The following is a 25,700-nucleotide window of genomic DNA, read 5'->3' as shown; positions in this document are numbered from 1 at the left end:
AAACACATTTTTATAGTCTCATATGCCTCCATGTCATTTTAAAATGAAATAGTTTAAACTTATGTCTCCCTTTGAAGTTCTGAATCTCTTATAAATGTGCTTCTGGACAGAAGAGAGTCTTCTATCACCATCAACAGGCTGTGCGTTTCTCTTTTTATGGGCTGTAAAAATGGCGCCGTGGTAACGCGTTCTTCAAAGTATTTCTATGGGTTGGTAAAGATGAGAGTTTGTTTTCTCTTCTTTTGGTGAAAATTAAGGCTTAAGAATAAAGTTAATGAGACGTGACAAATAGGAATCTAATGACTGCATTATTTAAGAGTAAAGTAATGTAAAATTTTACAGTAGAGAAATTCCATTTTGTCTTGGAGTGCCCCGGAGGTCCAGTCATTTCATAGCTCTTCTTCTCTCATTGATAAAATGTATTTATTAAATTGGTCAAAAAAAAAAGATAACTTAATGAGCAACAAATACAATAAAAAATGATGAATCTGTGAAACACATGAAAAATGTTGATGTTTTTGCTGCAGCAAACATACAGTTTTGAATTTAAAAATTGTAGAAAAAGAAAACAGTAAAGTCCCTAAAGAGCTGATGTACACAGGTGTATAAAGCAGAATGAGAAGCTTGTAGCTGGGATGACAGCTGGTCGGAGGAACTAAAGGGAGACTCCCTAGCTCCTCCAAGTGGACAAGAATGGAACAGCACGTCTGCAGTGAGGAGCTTTGCTTTATGTTGGCCAGGTGAGTCCATCCTCACAGGTACGGTTAAAGAGCCAGATTCAGACCATTGCCTTAAAATATGTGTATTTCTGTGTTTATTCTGACCTTTTTTCCTAGAGTCACACAGAAACATAAATCCCCAAAAGATGCTGATCATTTGGTAATGTTGTTCCTTTTTTTCTCTATCAAACAATTCGGTTCTAAAATCAAATAAGGCAGTTTTTACTTTCAAGCTTCACAATAATCAGCTTTTTGTTTTTTTAACTAAACAGTATATTTTCATTAATCAATTATCAATCAAAGGTGGTTCTCAGGATATCAAATAAGTATTGTTAACATGTGAAATACAAAAGTGCTAGGCCTTCTCTTGCATAATTCTAATGGATTTTTAGCTCTATGGATGACTAAGCCTTGTAATATATATATATATATATACACACACACACAAATACATACATACTTGAGTATTAGCATTCCCCACCAGATGCCAGTCGATTTCCTTCTTGTTCCCCAGCATCTGACGCAGGTCGGGCAACTTCTGATTTCCTGATTTCATTGTATGTCACTGGTTATGAGGTAGACGGTAGCGTCAATAGTCTGGCCTTTACACATGAACATATTCCTCACTGAATTACGTTAATTAGCTCACCATTGATATGTTAATTTCCCCATCAATTGGTCATTATACCCGCTGTCAACAGGTTAATTGCATCCTGGTTTCCTGCATGTGAGCACTGCACAAAACCAACCAAGCTATCCAGATATATATATATATTTATATACATAAATATTTACATATACAGTATTAACAATGAAAACTTAGACTCCAAGCTGAAGACAAGGTTTCTGCTACAAAAATTGATTTGAGAACATTTGAAAAAGTACTATTAAAATAAGTTAGCTGGTCAAATTCTAAACAAAAGTTTTTTCACTATATTGAGCTTTTATTCTAACATTTTTTGTTAAATAAAAATGTTAATTCTGTATCATTATAAAATTTAATTTGAAAGTCTTAAATATTTACCATTATTATTTTAATCAGTTTGCAGGTGAAACAGAAATTATTATTAAATAAAAAATATAATAATATAAAATCAAATAAATGCTTTTATGAATATTCATAAAATACGTTTATACAGAACAACATTTTTAAATTGGTTGTTTTAGGTTCGTCTGCCTAGAATCCTTCGGCGGCCTTTGATGAAGAGGTGAATGTCAAGGCCGTGTGTAGCGCCCACATCTGGCAGTCATAAATCAACCTCAACGTAACATATCCGCTTTAATGGAGGCTGACTTTAATGTGAACGGAGAGGCCGTGTGAGGGGACACAGGAAAATTCCCCGGTTTCAGCAAATTAAAGTTTATGAATTCTGAATATATTACCGTCCTCTCTGCCTCCTGTTGCTTGAAAAGCATTCTGGGAAGTTTGACGTCAGCGCCAGACATCAGGCGCATAAACCAGGATTTGTATCCAACATGGCGGCGTCCCCGTTGATGGTGGACAGGCAGAGCGCGGCTCACATGAGTGTGACAGTGGAGAAACGGTATTTGACCTGCAGGACGCTGCATCTTCAGATAGGACCAAAGAAGTAAACTCTCACGGTAAATAAGGATGCATCAACAAAACAAAAATCTACATTTTTGAAAGTTTATTAAAACTCAGTAAACTTTAGAACACATGAAATAATGAAAATAGGCCGAGACCGTCAGAGTTCAGCGGCTCTCCGCGGCTTCACTCCTCTCAATGAAGTGGACTATTTGTTTTGGACGGCCGTCGTATTTTTACATGTGCAGCAGACGTGTTTAACACAGGGGTCGCCTCGCTGCCAAGTTATGTGACACTGAGCTAAACGGGAATAAAAATAGGATTGGATATGTGTGTAATAGAGGAGGGGGTGGCAAAGAAACACAGCTGGACCGAGTGTAACTCATAAACCCACACATACACACACAGCCCTTTCCGGGGCAGAACAGAACAGCTGTTGTGATTTCTCTCCATCCTCACTCGGAGTTTAAATGAAGGATGTGCTGAAGTGCTGTGATTGCTGCGACCCTCGTTCTGCCTCCAATCTGCAGAAAGTGGACTCAACGGTGGTTCGTGGCAGTTTGTTTTTAACGATCTCTGAGAATTTGCAGAACAAACTGGGTCAGATAAGAATCAGAATCAGTCAAAGGAGCATTTAGCAGCAGCTCAGCAGGTAAACAGCATTCAAACAAACTGCTTTCTGTTTGGAAGTGTGGCGGCGGCTGAGCGGGGCAGGGATGTGAACTGATGTACTTTCACACTTGATAACCGCAGTAAATGTGTGAAGTCGAAGGCGGACCCGCCCGCCTGTGAACGAGCAAACAGGAGCCTTTCAACACACGATGGAAGTTTTCTTTTTCCATTATTTTGAAGGAGCTTGCGCAAACAAATGTGCCGTCACACAACCTGTTTCGTCTGTGACACTTAAGCACAAAACCTTTGACATTCTGTAACTTTTCAACCACAATCAAAATACGACGGCCGTCCAAAACAATCACAACCACAAAAGCGGCTCATTGAGCTGCTTTTTTCCTTCAACATCTACTGGAATTACGTTGATTGTGTTAACAATTAAAAAAATATAATAAACCAATAACATAAATCATATTTCAATTAAGCATTCTTGGTTCTATTTTCCAACTTGAGCCCAGTAAATCCTGAGATTAGTAACTAGATCAAAAGCTATGCCCGAAATCCCCCCCTACTCACTATATAATGCACTATATAGTGCATTTGCCACCTTCTAGTGCTGTCCGGATCTACTAATTCCAAATTAAGTGCACTAGAAATTTCCCAGAAGTCTTTGTAAAAAACTAGCGTACATCGATGCTCACTCGATTAGCGAATATAGACCACAATGCATTGCGGTCGAACAATTTCGAACAAAAAAACGTGTTTAAATGTCATTTTTTAATAAACCATCCACATTTTCACCATCAGAACACAGTGGAGTCATAAATAAACATCGTGAAATGTTCGGATTGATTTGATTTTGACTCTGTAAAGTCTGTGACGTCATATCCGGCGTTTAGAAAAACGAAAGAAAAGTATTGAGCATCGTGTCCGAATTGCCTTTAAAGTCCAGGGCGCTACATAGTTTTTTAGTAGTTAGGGATTAGGGAGGGAATTCGGACACAGGAAAAGAGTAGAAATAAACATCCAAGATGGCGGATCAATGTGAAGATTTTTGTCATGAAATTCCATCCATTTTCTAAACCCACGGGGGTTGCTAGGTTCCCAGAAATTGTGCCAGCTAAAGTTGGGCAAAGGCGAAATACACACTGGATAAATCGTCAGCCCGTCATAGAGCTCATTGAGCTGGATGGGCGCTACGCTAGCCAGACGCCCGGTGGAGAGCTTAGCAGGCTAGTTAGCTCTGCTCCCCCGGCTCCGGAAGAGCTAATAGCTATCGCCGCTGTCCAGGAGCCCGGCAGAGCTGATGGTGAGTGCTGCTGTCCAGGCGCCTGGCAGATCTAGAGGTCTACTGCCCAGGCTGCGGAGCCCGCTCTGCTTGCCCCCCGGCGGTTAGCTGCCCACCAGCCCAGAGACCCACTGCGAGTGTCGTTGAGCAGTAAATTTGACAGGCATCAAAAAGAGAACGGGCAGACGCAAATTAGACACGCCTGCTGTGTTCAGTGTGAATGCACCATTAGAGGTCTTTGGGGTTGCTGGAGCCTGTCCTAGCTACTAGGGGACACCATGAACATGTCACTAGTCTGATGCAGGGCTACACAATCACATTTTTCTTTTGTTTCTTGTCTGATAGGGACAACCATACGGTGCCAGTTACCATAGCTCCAAGTTAGCTTACTTGTTTAGTGTTAGTTTTTGAACTGTTTTTGTATCAATTGACTTTTTTCTGACGGACATGAAGTAGTGGTATGCCTGCTACTCTTTTTTTGGACTATCTACTACCACTTCGGGGTCTCAAACGATCAGCAGGTGCATGGTTTATAAGCCCTATCAGCTGTTGTCACTAAGCATGCAGGTAGAGAAGCAACAGGAGATTCTCAAATGAATTTGCAGAGGTGGAGTTAAACACCAGGAAGTCTAGAGATGCTACAAACCAAGCGCCCCATCCATCCCCATGGGGAATAACAGATATTTTCCTAATAAAATGCAGGAACTCTGGTCATACCAGCAGAGCAGTCTCCGGCTGTTCACTGAGACCTGGCTCACAGACCGCACGCCAAAACTCAGACATAACTGGATGGTTTGCCATGAGAGAGAGTGAACCGGAATGTGAAGATGAGGGGTAAAAGGAGGAGGGGGGGACTTGTGATGTATGTTAATGAGAGACGGTGTAACCCGCGACATGTCATCAAGGAGCAGCACTGCACCAAAGACACTGAACTGTTAACGGTTAGCGTTCGACCATACCATCGGGTGTGGGAGTCATAAACTGTTACTGTGTTAACAGGCTGTGAAGACATCTCCACTGCTGTCTCTCAGCTATAAACAGCACATCCACAGTCCCTTCTAATAATATCTGGAGACTTGAACCACGCCCCACTCTCTGCTATTCCTCCTAACTTCACCCAGAATCCTGACTGCTGACCAGCGACAGTAAAATCCTGGAGTTGCTGTTTGCCAACAAAAACGAGGCTTACATCTCGTTTCTGGACAACTCTGACCACAACCTGGTCATTCTTCACCATCCTTGGTGAAGAGGATGCCCTCCACCACAAAGGGGGTCAGGCTGTGGTCTGGTGAGTACAGCAAGGCTCTGAGAGACTGTTTTGAGAGTACAGATCGGGAGGAACTTTGCATCCTCCTTGGTGAGGACATTGATGCCATGACCCACTGTATCACGGATTACATGAATTTTTGTGTGGAGAACACTATATGATGAAGGCACATATGTCAAAGTCAAGGCCCAGGGGCCGGATCCGGCCCTCCAGATCATTTTATTTTATTATTATTAATGGTCCAATGTTATCTTGTGCTTATTTCTAACTTGTATAATTTTGACAAAATATATTTTTATGGGGAGTATTTGAAAGATGACTGTAACATTGAAAGTTATTTAAGGTTTGAGTTGGTTTATTCTGGAACAATATTCCTGCCTTTTTATTATTCATGTTTTTGTTAAAAAGTTAAGTTGTAAAAATTAGCTTTTTGACTATTTTGGCATTTACTAAGATTTGGTTTGGTTTATTTTGGAGTTTAGCTAATATTTCAGCAACATGCTAGCTGTTTCGGCAAATTTAGCCCTTTTTTCAGTTTTTAGGATATTTTCAAGCCTAGCTATCTTTTCAGTTACATGCTAGCTGTTTTGGCTAACCTATGTTTTTTTTTTTTTTTTTTTAGGCTAATATTTTAGCTTTAGTGTTTTCAGCTATCAGCTTCAGTGTTTTTAGCTATCAATTTCAGCATCTTCAGCAGCCAAATTCAGCTTACAGCATTCCCACTAGCATTATCAAAGGTAATGATATATATTCAGCTCAGAATCATGTTAAAAGGCTACATTTTCAAATTTAAAAATGTAGTTTTAGAGTGTTCACTGAATGTTAATCCTGTTCAGCTCATGACCTAAGGTGTGTTTTGGATTTTGGTGTGATTGAATTTAACACCCCTGGGGTAAGGTCTGGTGCTTCTCCAACAACAAGCATGAAGATGATGAAGATGGAGGAACAGTTTCAGGAGATAAACGTCCGAGAAGGCTGGAGACACACAAAGAACATCTCTGACCATTTCAAGGACAAGAGAACTCAGATGTTCGGTTAAAGGTGGGTCAGAGTCCACGTCCTAAGGAGACAGAGATCCTCCAGAGTTTACAGGACTCTGTTAATGACTTTTTATGTTGAAATTGTTGCATTCACTCTCTTCTATGGAGTGCACTGATAAGAACAAGAAGAGGATGGACAAACCCGTGCAGAGATCCAGTTCTGTTCTGGGGGTGTCCCCTAAAGTCTGATGATGGTGGGTGAGGGGATGATGCAGTGAAAACTGGAATTCATCATGAACCATCCTCATCACTCTCTGCATAACACTGTGGATGCCCTGAGGAGCTCCTTCACAGACTGAAACACCCTCGCTTTCCTCCCAGCTGCAATCAGACTCTATGACACTTCATGAACACTGGACACTTCATTTGTTATGTAGTGTATAGTTTTAGTGCTATGTATTAAATGCTGTGTTTTGAGAAAAGGTAAGAAAGCAATGTACCTATTGTGGGATCAATTCAACTTCCATCCATCCATCCATTCACACATTTTCACCTCAGGACAATTTAGAATCACCAGTTAACATATGAAATGTAATTGGACAGTGGGTGGGAGCTGAAGTGCCCATAGAAAAGCCATATACTGTATGTACGAAGAGAACATACAGTATATGGTACAGTACAAACTCCTAACAGAAAAGTCCCAGACGGGATTTGAACCAGAGCCTTCATGCTGTGAGGTGAGAGTCCTAACCACTGTACCACTGTGACATCACGTCCTTTAAAATGGAAAATAGCTAAATAATAAACTTTAGATTGGCTCGTCCAAAGCAACAGATCACATTACTACTTTCAGTATCATTCTATCTAAAAGTCCTTCATATTATCTTACCAAACCCAATCTCACTCAAGTTGAGTTAAAACAAAGCCTAACAGTGGAACAGACCAGCAGCACAGGAGTTAGGGTTTTCAGGCTGGTAAAGAGTTGATATAAATAATAGAATAGGTGGAGAGGATTGCATCTATTTTGATCAGTCTTCATAAAGTTGGATGTAGCGTGTTCTGCTAGCATCTGGCAGCTTATTCTCCATTGCTAAACCACAAATGACAGTCTGCTACTGTCAGACAATAAACTTAAGAAGAATGATTGGGACATTTACAGTAAACCCCACCTTTTTTTTCACAACTTTATAATCATCTTGAGGTTATAACAATTTGGGATATGCTTTGCTCCAGACACCACAGTTTTACAATACACTGGCCCCTTTGTTTAGACTTGCTTTACACCTCTGTTCTAAACATCTTATTTTGGAAAAACAAAAGCCAGCAGAAAACTCCACATAAACAAAGGCTGCCATCATACTAAGCTCCTTCTGCTGACGCAAAACAGGAAGTAGAACTTGTTGTTGTTCCAACAACCACTAGAGGCTCTTGTCACAAAGGAAGCTATTTACCTTTGAAGTCACGCTCCTGTCATCTTTTGATCTGTTTTAAAAATGTTCACAGTGGTCTTTTAATTATTATTATGACATTTTAAGGCAACATTTTAAAAATTGTGTTTCTAGGACAAAGTTTCTGCACAGCAGCAGGAGTTCATCAGAAATTCACCTCTGAGTTTTGGGCAGTACTATTGGTGAGGACCTCAGCCTCTGCTGAATTCCTGATTTCCACATTGTTTACACTCTCTCCCACTAGCTTACAGCCCCTCACAACAACAAGCTAACATTAGCGGTGCAACAAAAATGGTGATCAATATCAGAGCTGTCCATCTGTAGAGTTTAGATCCAGATTCCAGCTCAGACCAGGAAAACAAAGACGTTCATTGATCCTCTTGTCTACAAGTGGATGCATCAGAATAGAGCGGAGCATGGAGACTTTGGCCTATTGATTGTTGTTTGCATGTAACATCTACAAGCTTTATACGTGACATTTTTCCTTTGCTCCTGATTCACCACGATTGGAATAAAGAAATACTTAGAAATTGAATTTTTCTTTATTAATTTTCTTTGTCCTCCATCATGAGAAAAATGCTGCAAGAACAGGATTTTTATTGGAGCAGGTCTTTACTAAAGCTCAGAAGGATTTAGTTACTTCATGTCTTGCTCTGACTGACTGCTAAAATGACAAACAGAATGTGTCAGCTAAAAAATCCCTCAGAACTGAACTTTCAATCAAAAGGAGAAGGAACCAGACCACCAAAACTACTGAAACTAAAAGGATATAGAGGACTTTTACCTCAAAGTCACTGAGATTTTTCTGCAGAAGAAGAGGCAACTTCATGTAACAGAAGGTTAGACGGGTGAGCACATTTTTTGTGTCTATGTTTGTGTGTGAGAGAGAGAACTGCTGTTCATTTACATCCTTCAACGGCCCAATATGAACCTGCTATGTGAATCTAAGGAAAGTTGATATGATAAATGAAACACAATCTGTAGTAAAAACTATCACTGTCTTTACACACATATTATAAACTGCTACATTAAAAAAAACAAAAATGCACATAAAGATTCATTTCTATACGAGACCATCAACTTAAACCCAAAAGTGTCTGAGAAGTGTAAGACGTTGAGGTAAAAGTAGGAACCTTTAACTGCCGTAGCGGGCGGCCATCAGTCACCCCTGACCCACCTGAGACTGCTGAAACAGGACTGCCTTCTCTGGGTCAATCCCACAGGCCAGCAGGCTGGCTGTCAAATCCAGTATGTTGCTCCTGAGCTGCATTGGATCCTGAGGCTGGGTGATGGAGTGCAGGTCCACAATGCTGTAAAGCACAGTGGGGTACTGGTTCTGCAGGGCCACCCAGTTCTCCAAAGCGCCAAGATAATTGCCCAAATGTGGCACTCCAGTTGGCTGGATCCCAGAGAATACACGGTGAGGATGCACCTGAAAGAAATCATGGAGTATTAAAGAAATTGATATCTTTCTTTTGACAAGAAGACAATGTTGAAAGTATGGTGATTACCAAACAGTGTTGGGAATGATGAATTACAAAGTGATAAATAACTGTTATTTAATTACTTTTGTCTGTAACGGAGTAACGTAATGATTGATTGTTCAAGGATGTCAATGATATACTGCATTTTGTATTTTTATCAAAGAATTTGTCCCACTTTTTAAAAGACTACCAAAGAATAATCATTCTGTTGAACCAGTTTTTAAATGGTTTAGTGAAATGTCCATTTCTAAATCTCTTTACTTAGCAATAACCTGTCTATATTTTGACCAGAAAGTTCAACTTTTCCCAGGTCTTTCACTGAGAAGTTTCATTGAGAGGATTTGAACTTTACATGTAGGAATCCTCTCCATGAAGACTTTTTTTTTTTTATTATTTACATGTTTCTTGTAGTCGTCCTTTCTTTACTTTGACTTCATCTGAGATTTAGAGTAAAGTAAAAAGAGTTTAGAGTTAATCGAAAAATATGTTGAACTAAAACTGATTTTTTTTAAATGTGCTCCACATTTTAACAAACAACTGTATAAGTTCTACCATCAACACAACACATAAAAGCACAGGAATAATTAACTTCTTTATATGCCATGAAAAGGCACAATGTTTTTTGTTACTATAACCCATGGGTGCCCAAAGTGGGACCCCCAGTACAAATTTAGTCCACCAAAGATTATCCTTTGGTTTACCAAGTCGTGGCTGCTGAAGGTTTAGTCAAAACCCTTTAACTGTTTCCCATTGATTCTCTATGGTGTTCCAAAACTCTACGGCTGTAATATACTTTCAGCCTCTAGGTGGCGTGTTGGCATTTTCTTGGCCTGCGGCTATGGGTGAAACAACCCCCAAGTGAGTCAGTCCTGGGGTTTTTTGTGTTAGAAATTCTGAGGAGTCTTCACGGTCACTTCTGATGCTTTTAGCAGCTTTTTCCAGCTAGCTACGATGGAGCGACAACAGTAGTGGCAAAACGGATATAGTGAAAGAGCAGCTCCACGTCTCTCATTAGGATCCCAGGTTGCTGTTTTCATTGGAAGAAAGTTCTTGTTTTTCAATTAAAAATGTCCAGTGAGGTCTTGCTGTTAAAGGTTTCAAAGGCAAACGGTACTTTTTATTCTTACGGTGTGTTACCTTAATGAACACAGAATCAAAATAAATACATTAAACCATATTCTTTATTTTCTCCTTTTATTTCACGACCTGCAAAAAAAAAATATTGCATTTGGCCCGCGGACCGCGATCCCATTAAGATTTTGGCCCTTTCAGTGAAAAAGTTTGGGCCCCCTGCTATGACCTCTTGAAACCTGGCATCCACATGTGTAGACATCACATTTTGAGTTCTATTACCACACTCGTTCGTTCTGTTTAACTACGGTCGCGTCACTCCGTGTGTGGAGGGTTAGCTCAAATATAGCCCGGGTCTTAAGAGGTTAAAACAGCACTATAAGTATATTGGGTTTTACAATGAGGATTTTTTTCACATCCCTTAAGTATCTCTTCAAGAAAAGGAGCAAATGTCTTCAAATGTTTGCAGGTCCGTGTATCGTCAGAGAAATGTGGATTAATGTGGATTGATGTGGGTTTGTAGTGATGGGTTGCTAACAGCCTTTCCCTCCAAAAGCAAAAACCTCTGGGGGATTTAAGTGTTATCACCTTAAATCTGACTCTCCATCATGTGTTCCCCAGCTGCACTCTTCAGGGTTATCATAACTAATCACTAAACCCAGCAGTTGGGGAGGATTTCCTTTTTTTCTGGAGACTGCTGATCTTGACAGCTCGCTGAGCCACATCACTTCTAATCTGAGATTACATCTCACAGCCTCTCCCTCCTCATGGCAGCTTCTGTCTCACCATCGAGGCGCAGAACCTCTTCATCCCGGGCCCTTTGTCTATCAAGTACAAGCCTCTTTAAAGCCCCAGCATCTACATGCACCGGCCTGAGGGAGCTGGGGGCAGGAAGGAACTGGGTGCTTATGTCATTACCGACAGGGTAATTGCACTGGAGTGCCATTGATGCTGAGCGGCTCTTAAGAGGTGTCAGGATTGATTTGGGTGTGGATGGGGCTCTGAGCCTGGCTCATGTGTGTTCTCACCTTAAGCTGGCGTACCTAATGCGTGTTGCCCCTCTGCTGCATGCCCCAGGGGAAGCTATTAGCCATGCAGGCATGGTAATAGTGTTATTTGAGCCAATTGGGTGTCAAATAAGAGTCAACACTGCAGCTAACTTGCCAGTGGGCCATGGTGGACTATCACACGGCAAACTGCTTCACCAGACACCTCTGTGTTGGTTTTTGTGGGAGTGAAAGGCCTAAACAGCTGTTGGAGCAGAAAGTAATTTAGACTACAACAACTACGGACTGACGACAGAGGAGAAAGTGTGAGCTGTATTCTGAACTCCAGGAAAAATAAGGAACTGTTATTTTTTTTAAATCATACTCTAAATTAACCTTGTGAAAGGACTAATAATACAAGGATACTTACAAATTACAGCAATTGTAGCAGTTCAAGTTTGAAAGAAATATAAGAATTACTTTACAGAAATGTGATCGATGCAGAGTATTTTTAACGTAAAATTTGATATTTTATTGATATTTTCAAACACAATCCATTTCATGTCACTTCTAGGGCTGCCACGATTTGTCGACTGTTGTCGTTATTTTATATTATATGGAGTCAGAGTGTAGTAAAGTTGAACAAAGTTGTGAGCGTTCAGCACCAAAAAAATTACTTTTTAATTATTTGAGTCAGTGAGACCAAAACTTTATCTTTAGTGAAAAATAGTTCCTTGTATTTTTAGATGCTAAGCTCATTAGAGAATCAGGAACAGAACAAGTTTGATGGATGGTGTAGGGTCAAAGGTCAACTGTCAAAAAAAGTTTGATGGAAAGTATATTCCTTATCTCTCATTAGATTTAATCTTCTTTTAATCCCAGAAACTAATGAAGGACAGAGGCTGCACGATTCATTAAAAGTTTAATAAACTCTTATCTTTATTGTCTTTATTTTTAGATAGTTTAAAGCTAATGATGGTTAAGATTTGTGCTTTACATTCACTTTGTATACGACCTGATTAGTCGACTAATCGTTTGTGGCATCCCTAGTCACCTCTTGAGTTAAAAAAAAGACCCCTGCCCCATACACACAACCCACTGATAATAGTAAGTAGGGTTTCAATCTGTGATTTGAAATTGAATCAACCTTGACGGATGGCACTGTGCTTCATCCAGCCACGGTGCGACATTAGATGTGAAAATAGCTGAAGTTTTTAGAGTTGAAAACAAAACAAAGTAATCAGCTTCTTGAAACTTTGGAGTTTGGAAGTTCTAATTCCCAGATTTGATGATCTATAGGTAATTTAACATATAGCCTTGGTAATGTGGCCTGTGCATTAGGGCTGCCATAAATGATTATTTCAATGGTCAATTAGTCGCAGATTATTTTTTTTGATTAGTTGACTAATCGGGTCATGCGTGAACTGAATCCTGAATGTAAACCAACTAAAAATAAAGACAATTAAGACGATAGTTTATTAAACCTCTAATGAATCGTGCAGCTTCAAAAGATAAAGTTTTGGTCTCACTGAGTTAAATATAACAAAAGTGCATTTTGTTGTGCTGAACGCTCACACCTGTATTCAACTTCGCTACACTGTAACTCCATAGAATTCCAAACTGTACGATGCTCTTCCTTGTAGCAGGAAAGTGATCATTTCTACATGTTTTGCAGAAAGTCTTAATCTCTATAGAGAGCAGATGATCCTTCAGCAGAGATTTTGCTCCAGTGGGGTATGTTTTTGCTTTTTTTACTCTCTGTTAGCTTAGCTTACTTAGATACCGATCCCTCTTCAATGTGACCATAGTCAGCTACAAAGAGCTTCCTCTTCAGACATTCATGCATCACCGTAGTGTTGCGATGGAACACAAGTTCTGCCTTGGAGATATTGAACTGAACACTTTTTTCTTTTTTTTATTTATGTTTCCCATAATTTCCAGCTCCGTTAGCGTGTTGTTAAGGTCCCCGAGTCTTCATATAATTCTCTATGACATCACTATTGACCCGGATTAGCCCTCCTGTGCATGTGTGTCAAAGAGAGCGGCAGATGCAGCATTAGAAAGCGCCCACCGAAGTTTTGAGATAAAATTTTCAAAAAAGAAAAAAAAAAAAGAAACGACTAATCAAGTATTAAATTAGTCGTCGACTATTTTAAAGTCGATGAGGTGTCGACTAATCGTTGCAGCCTTACTGTGCAGTACAGAAACTTTAATTGCTCAACTAACTAAAACATTATTTAGAAGCTAAACATTAATAAAGATCAAAACTACTGTCTAATTCACTCCAAGCAAGAGTAAAAGTCTAGACAGAAGTGTCCATTTGGCTCCTGCTGGCCTCCATTTCAAACTGGCGTTTTATCATGAAATGTAGTTAGCATGGCTAGTTACGCTCCCGCTAAAACCTACACCAACATCCAGCGTAGTTCCACTACACAATCACAAATGTGGCAAAAGCCTTTTTCATCCGCGTCTAACATGTGCTGAAAAGATCAGGAATGGTGTCTGTGACACCGACGCCAACAGCTACAGGGTTATATACACTAACAGGCCGTGTTTTCACACTTGTAGAACTCTTTCCGGGAATATTCGTGCATCTGTCTGCGTGTGTGGCAATACCCACAGGGACAGAGGTCATGTACAAACACAGACGGTGTCTGCACGTGTCGGAGTCTTCGCCTACATCAACACTGGACTAGAGTTGTGAAGGTGTCTGTTCATAAGTAATTGACAGCACAAACCGAGGATCGGCAGTGGAAAACCGTCAGACAGCCAATCACAAACACTCTGCGGCAGCTGGAAGCAAGACGAACTCCATCTACTCCATCATGAAAACCAAAAAAAACTGAAAATATTAGAAAATGTGACAGATTATTTCTCTATCATCACTAAAAACGTCATTCTAAAATATCCGATTGGAAGATGGAGTCTTCATTCGTGAATCTTCAAACAAGCTTTGGGATACATTTGGAGGTTGATTTACATTTTTACACATAATGTATATTTGAGAATTATTTTCTCTCAAAACTGTAGATGCACAAACTGATATTTTATTGTTTGTTCCCGATTGGAAATGTTTGGAATGTACGATGTGCCAAAGTCAATTTATTTTGGCTATCTTTTATAGACTTTAACCCTGTAACACCTGAGGCATCGTCAGTGACGCTTAAGAACAAAACCTTTAACAAGCTATAACTGTTTAACTGTTAACACGATCATTCATTCAGAATCTGCTGAAATGATCGTATTTACAGTTGAAAAGTTAATAATAAATAAAACAGTAAATCAAAGAACATGAACACTGGAGCTCTGGTGTTAAAGGGTTAAGGTTCACAAGCTCTAAGTATTGTTTTAATACGGTTTCATTTTTATGATAAAACTGTGTGTGTGTTGATGGCCTTATCTTTATTTCTGCATCTCAACATTCCGACTATGAACAAGAGAAAACACACAATCACACACAGATCTGTTGACAATCAGACATGATGTTCTGCTGGTCACTGGCCAGGGCCAGTCAAATGGAAAATTGTCTGTCTTGCTTTCAGACTAAAATTTACTACAATTTAAGTTGTTAATGGTTAAGATGTTGGTTGCATGGCTATAATAGTTACATGAGGGTAGTCTTACTAATTTTAAGCCTTACCCTGGACTCCCACAACAACTGTTCCAGCTCAGGTGCGACATGAGAGCGGTCTAGCTACGGCAGGATTCCCTTTGGCTACAGCAGGGGGGTCAAACTCAATCGCACAAGGGGCCAAAATCCAAAACACACCTTAGGTTGCGGGGTGAACAGGAAAAACATTTATTAACCATTCTAAAACTACATTTTTAAAACTTTAAAACCATAACTTTTTAACATATTTATCAACTAGATAATGGTGGTGTGAACGCTGAATTTGGCCGGTGAAAATGCTAGTGCTGATAGCTGAAATCACTGAAGCTGATAGCTGAAAACGTTGAAGCTAATAGCCAGTTAAACTACTAACTAAATGCCAAATTAGCCTAAAATATAAAACAAAAAACCTAGTTTAGCCAAAATAGCTAGGATGTAGCTGAAGAAATAGCTAAACATCAAAATAGCCTAATAACTGAAAAAACCCTAAATAAGTCAAAACAGCTAGCATGTAGATGAAATATTAGCTAAACTCCAAAATAGCCTTAAAAATCTTAGTAAATGGCAAAATAGTCCAAATATTAGCAGAATGCCAATTTTTAAAACTTTAACTTTTTGACATAATTTTGAATAATAAAAAGACAGGAATATTATTCCAGAATAAATCAACTTAAACCTTAAATAACTTTCAATATTTTACTCTCCATAAAAATATATTTTATCAAAACTATACAAATTAGATATAAGTACAAGATAACATCGGGCCATTGATAACAATAAATTAAGATGATCTGGAGGGTCGGATAGAATGACCCGGAGGGCCGGATCCGGCCCCTGGGCCTTGACTTTGACACATGTGGGCTACAGGATGGCTGGAGCCACAGGCTATGCTGCCGAACTCGTGAAACTCCGAACTCACGTAGGTTCACGTGATAACCTGCCATTTATTACCATTAAGGTGGTTAATAACCCCTACTTCATAAGAACTGCTGCGACTCAGTTCCGGTGAAGATTTGGACCCAAAGAAACGGATTCGGAGACTACATCACAGAGGTTGGACGTGATCGAATGCAGTGGAGTTTCCTCTTGCATTTTTAAAGTTACATAAAGGCTACAGTGGCTTTCCATGGGAGCCTGGGGTTAATCAGAAGAATGCACACACTTTCATTGCATTAATTTCTGTTTTAAATCTGCATCTCTAATGTAAATCTTCGATACAACTTAGTGACTTGTTTTATTTCTGTGCAGACCGGCCTTTGAGGGTTCATCCATCCTACTGGAGCTGTGGTTTTCTGTCCACGCTCTTAGACATATCCCTAAACACGAACCTGTTGCCAGGGAGCCACAGTTGCTGCCTCTTTATCCTGTCAATTTCACTAAATCCACCGCAGCACGCCCATCTGCTTTTGGCCAAGAAAACAGATGAAGTGGCCTCTCATATCAGAGGACATCAGCAGAGACCAGAGATGGCCCACAGATTGAGGATTTTTGCTGCCGCTCAGCTGGGGGTCTCGCATACAGGCTCCAATGTCCCTCTTCGGTTCTGGACACCACAGGCAACCCATTAACAGCAACGTCACGCTGAAATACAAGCTGACATGCCTCACTTCATGGCTGCGTGTCTTTATTCATCTTTCTTGGTTTTACTCACTTGGGGACCTGTTAAGACGACGACTAACAGAGCCGCACTTCAGTGAGCTATCAACAGGAAATGGGGCTTACCGTTTCCCCAGCTTATGCCTAAAAGGTATTTGCGTGTTTAGCCAGTGTTGGAAGACTCCACAGCGTGAAACAAAGAGTGTTAAACCCCAAAAGAGAGGATTCAAGTATAAATGCATATTAACACTGACAACAGAAGAGAGTAAAAAAAGCAGAAAAGTAATGCCTAAAAACATAAAGGCTTTTTTCCAGTGACTCGGAGAACTGGAGGGGCAGCAGAGGGGAAGGCCCAGAAGGAGCGCTTGATTAAATCTGTGGTTGACATGTAGGACAGGTGAGATTGATGAGGTTCCTCTGAGTTTCACACTGTGTGGAGAGCGGGGGTACAGGAACAGAACGCTGCAGTATGAAGGAGAGGGCTCAGGGCCCACTCGCGCCGTGGGGTCCCCTGGCTGATTAATGGGGCTGGAGGCCCTTCAAAAACAGCACTCCCCGCAGACAGAGCCCGACAGCACTCCAAAAATAACCTGGCAGTGAGTCAGCTCAGCCTTTGAGCCCTAACAGGCTGCAGCTTCTGAAGGAAGCACACTTCAATAGAACCTGGGGAGATAAACCCAGGCAAGCAATACCCACAGAAAGCAGGAAACTCTTACCTGGCTCATTACAAACCAAACATTTATTGACTTCTAGCTTGTCTGAGGGGTCTCATATAAACAAATAGAGCATTAGCTCCAGTATCATTTTACCTGCAGGTATAATAATATAGCCAATCTTTGTGAAAAAGCCTTTTTTCATTTTATGAAAAATATTTATATCTATAAATGTGAAAAACGTTTTATTCATAAAATAAAAATCTCATTACATTTAACATAATTATGAGCTAGATATCCAGCATTACCTGTGATAATTCTAGTGTGAATGCTGTAAGCTGAATTTGGCCGCTGAAGATGCTAATGCTGACACCTGAAGATGCTGAAATTGATAGCTAAAAACACTGAAGCTGATAGCTGAAAACGCTGAAGTTTATAGCTGAAAACGCTGAAGCTAATAGCCAGATAAAATATTACCTAAATGGGCCTTGACTTTGACACGTGGTGTACAAGATCTGGTTTGAGGTTTATAGTTCAGGACCAGCTCACAGCACATCATCTAAACCCAACCAGGCCAATACCATGTCATGTTTATCATGGGGTCCCAGGCTCTACATAAAACACTCTTTTACTACTGAGGGTCTATGCAGTAGCATGTACATGGGTGCAGTAGGTGGCAGTATTTACTCCTGTCAGCCACATGACATGATACACAAAGACGCTCCAGCAGACACTTCAGCTCCAGACCAGAAAGTCTGCCCTGTTGTCATGTTCGTATGTTTTTTTGTGTCCAAATGGTCATGTGACCCAAGTCTGGCTTTTCTGAAAGGCCAAACGTTGCAGATTGTGGATTGTTATGTACTTTTGTTCATATTATCCCATTATGCGCTCTGTCACGTTTTGCCTCTATAGCCAGGCAAATAGCTTTGTACCCCCCCCCCAAAAAAAAAAAAACTATGATAGTGATCACAGCAAATAAACAAAGAAATAAACAGCATCCTTCAGGATCAAACGTTCTCTGTCAGGAAATGTACAGTGTGCTGTGAAGGCCCTATTGTCTCTGTCAAGTTTTAGACAGCTGAGTGTGTGTCAGCCTGTCTTTAAGGAAATGACTTAGCATTCATTGGTGCAGCCATGCTGTAACACAAAATGGTGTGACGCAAACTGCTTCAACGACACTGAACGACTGGGCTGTCCAATGTCCAAGCATTAAGACCAAACCGTACCAGAAGAATCGTTCTAGACCACACCCCTACAGCACTCTCATTCCAGTATCTTTCATCGGAAAAGGTCTCAGCTGTCATAATGTGGGAAAGAACCATTTGTCAATCCACAAAACAGGTTTCCACTGCTTCACAGGGCGGACCATGTCGTGTTCTTTACACCAGTCCATGCAGCTGTTCTGACATTGAAACCAGTTCCATGAAGCTCCAGCAGCACAGTGGTTGTGCCAGCTTTAATGCTGATGGAAATTCTGAACTAGTCACTACAGTGGTGAGAAATTTTCTCTATTCGGAAAACTGACACAGACTTACACTACGGACACAAATACAACGCCATGAGGCATGGGGAGGCATCAGCAGAATCTTCAAGATTTCATGCCAAATCGTTGGCATGGTCATGAATGTAGACAGCTCCAGTCAGGCGGGCAGAATAGCCCGCTTTATACACCCTCAGGCGGCTGGAGACCGGTGGGACTTGATATGGACAACCTTGATGATATGGACGATCTTGTGATGTCATACTCTAAGTGCAAAATGACTGTCCTTCTCCGCTAAGGTCTTGGACCCACCGACAGATTTCCAACCAACAAAAACCAAAAGCAAAACCAAGACTTTCTATTTAAGTGAGGGAGAATCTATTTCAAATCCTAATGCTGAACATCTCCAGTTTAAAACAGTCTTAAAAGAGAACCTAACATTTATCAGAACAGTTTTAAAGTCCAAAGTTTCTGCATTTGCATGAAGGTTCTTCCCTTGGTATTATGGGTCTTTTTAAACGGTTTCATTAAACCACTTCCTTCTCGTGTGTTGACAAAGGCCACGCTACAGTTTTATTTTACTTTCAGGAAACAGATGACTGACAGCTGAGCTAATAATACACGAAAAAACACATAAAAGTCACAACACAGCAGAAAATAACTGGCGCACACATCATAAATTTGTCAATATGTAATTATGGTAACACTCGGGGCAAACCTCCACCACCAGCATCTCTGAAGAGTGCAGTCATTTCCTCCTGCAAGGAGAGCGTCTGTTGACTCGAGTGTAGCTGGGAGGCACAGTATCAGATACTTGGTATGTTTTAATTAAAAATGTCAGACGCACAGCAAATACCTCTGGATCAGGCACACAACTAAAACATGGGGAGACTCCCCAGGCACCACTGTGGCTGCACTTCTGTAGACTGGTTCTGTAATTTGACTTAGTGAAATGAATTTTCAAAATAAGACTAAGCTGACATATGGGACTGTTTGAAGAAATGGGTTAATGTGCAGAGCATCTGAGTGAGGGCTCTGGCAGCAGAATGATCACGACAGGCCGAATTACACAGAAGGGACTGCAGTGAATTAGCGGGCTTCTCTGACAGTTGAAAATAAATAGGGCTGTTAATGAACATCCTCCAAGGGGAAGCCATGTTTCCTCACTCTCGCTGGCCTCTCCCATGCGGCGCTCGAGCTGCTCTAATGGTTTTAGCCGACACCCGAGTAAGTGAAGCTGGAGTTGGGGAAAATAGAGAGGCAACTCAGAAGTCACTTCCTCTTTGGTGCAGCAAAGGGCTGACATGACGGAGATTAGTCAATGACAGGACCACAGGCAAAGGACAAATGAAAGGAGACTCACATTTACAGCTGATGTGTAACTGAAGGTTAAAGTAGAAATATGTTTGGAGGAGGAAAGGGACGAAATGACCAATAAGCTACAGGAAACCCTAAAAGAGCAGAGAACAAGACTTTTTCTGACTATAAGAGTGTTTCAAAAAAAAAAAAAAAAACGACACCCCTTCATTTGGTTAGCTATGATACAGCACTGGACATGCAATTGCAAAATCTTCTCATCTGAGGGCAGTATGGAACAAGCTAGCCTCACAAAGAAAATAATTTAAAAAAACAGTTCTTGAGATAGGTAGAAAAACACAAGACAAATCATCTCTGAAAACAGCTGCTGAGGTCTAAAGTATTTGTGTCTGGAGCAGGAGTCCAGCCTTTTTAAACCTGAGGGTTTACTTCATGGTACGGAGTCATACGGAGGGCTACCATTTTGAAATAACAAACGTTGTTTAGTTATAGTTAGTTATACATTATCAATAATGAATAATGATACTTCTCTATGTGAAGACTCTGATTTCTCACCATAATTATCAACAATGACAACAAGCTAGGAAACAAATATCAATATTCAGCACTTTATTTAACTCAATAATTGTTTTTTTTTTTTAAATGATCATTTACATTTCATGGGGAAAATGTCAAATTTTTACCATGTTGTTCCATGTTTATCAACTATGTAATGTTAAAGAAAAGTCAACTGACACAGTTTTACACAAATCTTGTCACATTTTGAACTAATGACCAAATTTGCAGCATTTTTAACCAAAATAATGATCTTTGAACTGGAGTAGGTCAGAGGTCACCTAAACTTATCTAAAGTTCATGTGTTACGAACATATTTTTAAGACGTTTTCATTTTTAAATCTATGTAAATGCAACTGTAATTAAAAAAAGCAACATAATAAATTTTAATTTTAGATGAAGCACACAAGTGAGGTGCTATTTTTAGAAGAGACCTGAGGGCACCTTGTGGGGTCCTTGAGGGCTACCTGGTGTCCGTGGGCACCACCTTGGGGACCCCTGATCTGGAGCTTGGCTCGGTCACCTCAAATAAAGTTCTTGAAGTAACCAATGGACAAGACAAAATAACGGTTGAAGTTCACATTTTAGCTCCAATTAAATCTGAATTTCTGATTTAATAAAAAAATCACTACCCAAATCCTCTCCGGAGTTGTCATGAGTAGAAAATAAAGTTATAGGTATACAAAGATTTCTTTTTACACTAGGCAATAATTCGAAGAGCATTAAACCTGATTTTTAACCTCCTAATGCCTGTTGTTGCAAATATGTGACAAACCACTCAGACTCCAAAATTACCTAAATGTAGCATTTATGTAACCCTTCCGCTTTCCTTGGCTTGTTTACATTAAATGTGGGGTCATCTGGACCCCCCAAGACAGAGGGCTGAACTTCTTTCTATCATTGATTTTTGAGTTTCACTAATGTCCATGGCAGACATAAAATCCTGTCCACATTTGTCCACATTTGTCATGGAAGGAATCACACATCAGTATGTGAGTGGGGTCATCTGGACCCCAAAGAGAGTGGAAAAACATGAGTGAAGTCGTTAAGGGGTTTTTAATCATAAGAGTCTCTGCTCCCTTCTGCCTCCAGTAGTCTCTGGAAGAAGTGAAAGATTTTTGGATTTCAGGGTTTGTCAAATTCAAGATCCAGCAGACGGGGCGTGGTCTTATTTGTCCTTTGACCAACTAAACTGATGTGTATCCAGATTTACATCCTTATTTACTGACAACACAACTAGCAAGATTTATATGATTGAACATAATTTAGCACAGAAAATGTTTTATTTTTCTCTGAGCAATAAAACGGAAGGACGCTTTAGACCAGGTGACTGCAACCTGCGGCTCCGGGGCCACAGGTGGGTCTTTTACCCCTTTGCGGATCTCAGGCTAAAATAACAATTTAAGTGTTTAATTAAAAAACTGTAAACTAAAAAAATAAAGTAGTAAAGTCAAAAATAAAAATAATAATTAAATGGAAACATTTGGACAGATTTTTGAGCACTGTGTACCACAGAAAATCAATCCGGCCCTCCAGGTAATTCTATCCGACCCTCCAGATCATTTTATTTTATTGTTATTAATGACCCGATGTTATCTTGCACTTATTTCTAACTTATATAATTTTGACAAAATATATTTTTATGGAGAGTAAAATATTGAAAGTTATTTAAGTTGATTTTATTCTGGAGTAATTTTCCTGCCTGTTTTTGTTCATAGTTATGTTAAAAAGTTACGTGCTTGAAGTTTTACATATGTAGTTTTAGAGTGTTCAATAATTGTATATCTGTGTTAGGGCCGCGACCTACAGTGTGTTTTGGATTTTAGCCCCTTGATCGATTGAGTTTGACACCCCTGTTTAGATTGTTAATATTTACTCCAAATCACATATTTTAAAACGTTATCCTCTCAGCTATGCATGTGAATGTGTGGCTATGCAGTAGATGGGTGACCTGTCCAGGGTGTACCCCACTTTTCCCCATTGTGGCTGGGAAGGGCTCAAGCACCCTGTGACCCCAAAAGAGATTCAACAGGTTTGGAAGGGCTCAATGGATGGATGGATAGATGACAGTTTTGAAGTACTGAAAAGAACGAGTGTGTTGCACTGTACATCACCAAAGGTGATTCATTAGTTAGGTTAGATAGTTCTTATGTCATGCTTCTTTTCATGCATAACTTTGGGGGCTGTTGATTTTAACACCCCGCCCCCTAAATAAAGACCAGTACAAACTGGATCCTCCAAAGGACTCCAAGCAAGAGCATAAAGCCGGATGGGGAACATACACTCTGTCTGCACTTGGCTCCGCCCATCTTAAGTTTCAAAACTGGGTGATATGGCAGGACCAAGTAATGTGAGATGCTATCTTGAGCTTATTTCTAAACTTGTATTTTTGATTATTTGGAAATATATTTTATGGAGAGTAGCGTTACAGTGACAGTTTTAAAGTTTTAAAAAATGGCATTCTGCTAGATTTTTGGACCATTTTGGCATTTACTAAGATTTTAAAGGCTATTTTTAGCTAATATTTCAGCTACATGTTAGCAGTGTTGGCTAACTTAGGTTTTTTTCTAACTTTTTTAGGCTGTTTTGGAGTTAGGCTAAAATTTACATACTAGCTGTTTTGACTAATTTATGCTTTTTTCAGTTTTTTAGTTTTTTGAAGTTTAGCTATTTTTTCAGCTACATGCTAGCTGTTTTGGCTAACCCAAGTTTTCTAGGCTAATTTGGCACTTAAGCTAATATTTCAGCTTTCAGCTATCTATTTCAGCATCTTCAGCAGCCAAATTCACCTTACAGCATTCACACTAGCATTATCACAGGCAATGTTATATATCTAGTTCATAATCATGTTAAAAAGTTACTTAGCTTTAATTTTTTTTTTTTAATTTGTATGTTTTTTTGTTTTGTTTTTTAGGCTGTTTTGGAGATTATCTAATAGTTAGGCTACATGCTAGCTGTTTTGGCTAATTTAGTTTTTTTTTTTTTGCTTTTAGGCTGTTCTGGAGTTAGGCTAATATTTACTTGCTAGCTGTTTTAGCTAACCGTTTTTTTTTTGTTTCTTTGTTTTTTAGTCTAATTTGGCATTCCTATCAGCTATCAGCTATCAGCTTCAGCGTGATTAGCTATCAGTTTTAGCATCTTCAGCGGCAGTCCCACTAGCATTATCGCAGATAATGCTACATATCTAGTTATACCATAGTTATTAGGGATGTCCCTATCAGGAAGTTTTGGGCCCGATCCGATTACAAGTCATTTGATTTTGTGGATTAGCCAATACCGAGTCCCGATCCGATACTTTTGTAACACATTTAAAACATGAATAAATTGAACAAACAGATTTTTGTAGTCCCTTTGCTGTCCCCATTTACATTTCATTAACTTTCTTTTATCATTAAAAACTTTAAAAACACTTCTGTGAAGTAGCTTTAATAAACAAAGTAAAAATAGAGCAAATATAAACTAGGAAAAAAAATAATTCTTGTTATATAAGTGATAATTAGTCATGTGATAAAGTTTAGTGACTTTAGCTTTAACATCTTTAGAGCTATTGAACATTTTTGACCAAATATGATTCCTGTCCTCATTTAAAATTCTCAAAAATAAATGATGACTTTGTTTTATCATAAAATTTGATGAGTGTTCATGAACAAAAGTTATGTCACAGTCAAGGCCGGGGCCCGACCCGGTCCTCTGGGAAATTATATCCAGGTCATTTTATTTTATTGTTATTATTTGCCCGATGTTATCTTGTGTTCATTTCTAATTTGCATAATTTTGACAAAATATATTTTTATGGAGAGTAAAATATTGAAAGTTATTTAAGTTGATTTTATTCTGGAATAATATTATTGCCTGTTTTTATTCATACTAATGTTAAAAAGTTTCGTGCTCGAAGCGACCTAAGGTGTGTTTTGGATTTTGGCCTCTTGTGAGATTGAGTCTGACATCCCTGGTTTAGTTTAGTAATCAGCTATTACTCAAATGTTATGGCTGATTTGATGTTTTTGGACAATTACCGGTGTGAAGCCTGTTCAAACAACCGTGTTGTGGTATTGGGCTATAAATAAAATTGAATTGTCTCAATCCTCTGCATCAGCATTTAGATCAGGACACTTCTCAATACTCCAATGTCTTCCTCTAACTAAGCTTCTTTTAGGTCTAGGAAAACTCTCAAACTGTTTATTCGATACCTCTGGAGCTGACTGGGAATACACGCCAGTGATGCCTCACTTCACGTTCGGAGGAATACTTGTACCACAGACAAGCTTGAAGGAATTCTCCCGGACACGCCGCAGAGGTCTTGCTCCCAGCAGAAGCTCAATTCAAATCCCCATGTTTACATTGACATCACAACACAGAGCTCGGGTTCTGCCAGGAGAGACGAGCTTAAAAATGTTTCCCCAAACAACGGCGCAGAGAAATGACGTCAATCCTTTACTACATGTTCTATAACAAAAGCGGAACATGTACCTTGTTTTTAGCGCAGACCCCAGAACACAGAGACCTCCGAGGGAAAGATGAAATCTGAATGAACCTGAAGAGTTGTCTCACCGTAGTACACACGGGCAGCGCCATATTGGAATGTGACTTCACACTACGGTGGCTGTGAAAGGACAAAATTACTTCGCTTTACTTAGTTCTGCAATATGAACACGAGATAAAAATGAGAAAAGCTAATGGTTTTCAAAAGTTTAGAAAAACACAGAGTAATTATAACCTAAAAAGACTTGAGAGTTTTAATTGAGAAATCAATAAAAGACTCAAATTTAATTATTGCATTAAAAAAATTGTGAAAAACAGATACTCAGAAAAAAATTAACTATAAGAATGTTGGGTATAGGTTATTTAAAAAAATAAAGGCTCTGAGGGTGGCAGACAATGTATTTTTTGTCAGCCTTTCTTTGCTGCTTTTGCCAGCAATTTCATTCATTTCTTTTACATTACAAAGAGACATATTTAGTTAAAATGGTTTAGTTAAATAGGGTAAAGATGATACGTTTTCTTATTTCTGTCCCCCTTCATTTTCACCATGAACAAGAATGTAGTGTAGCTTATTTTTGTGAAAATGTAATAAATAATAAAGGAAAT

General features: G+C 39.5%; 1 protein-coding gene across 2 annotated transcripts in view; it reads right to left on the bottom strand.

The window, feature by feature from the left end:
• wars2 (tryptophanyl tRNA synthetase 2, mitochondrial) overlaps positions 1 to 25,235 on the bottom strand; it is a 36,580-nt gene extending 11,345 nt beyond the window's left edge. The window contains exons 1-2 of one of the 2 annotated variants that reach the window (XM_024260595.2): positions 25,083 to 25,235; positions 9,038 to 9,292 (exon numbers count right to left, since the gene is read on the bottom strand). In XM_024260595.2, the coding sequence (XP_024116363.1) occupies positions 9,038 to 9,292; positions 25,083 to 25,187 (360 nt within the window). In that variant the 5' untranslated portion in view covers positions 25,188 to 25,235. The remainder of the gene's footprint in view (positions 1 to 9,037; positions 9,293 to 25,082) is intronic. The other variant, XM_024260596.2, reaches the window with a different exon arrangement.
• Positions 25,236 to 25,700: the final 465 nt, after the last annotated feature.

Source organism: Oryzias melastigma, linkage group LG21 (assembly GCF_002922805.2).
Source record: "Oryzias melastigma strain HK-1 linkage group LG21, ASM292280v2, whole genome shotgun sequence".
Lineage (NCBI taxonomy): Eukaryota > Metazoa > Chordata > Actinopteri > Beloniformes > Adrianichthyidae > Oryzias > Oryzias melastigma.
The sequence above is the reverse complement of the archived record's forward strand: the minus strand, read 5'-3'. Positions and strand labels throughout refer to the sequence as shown.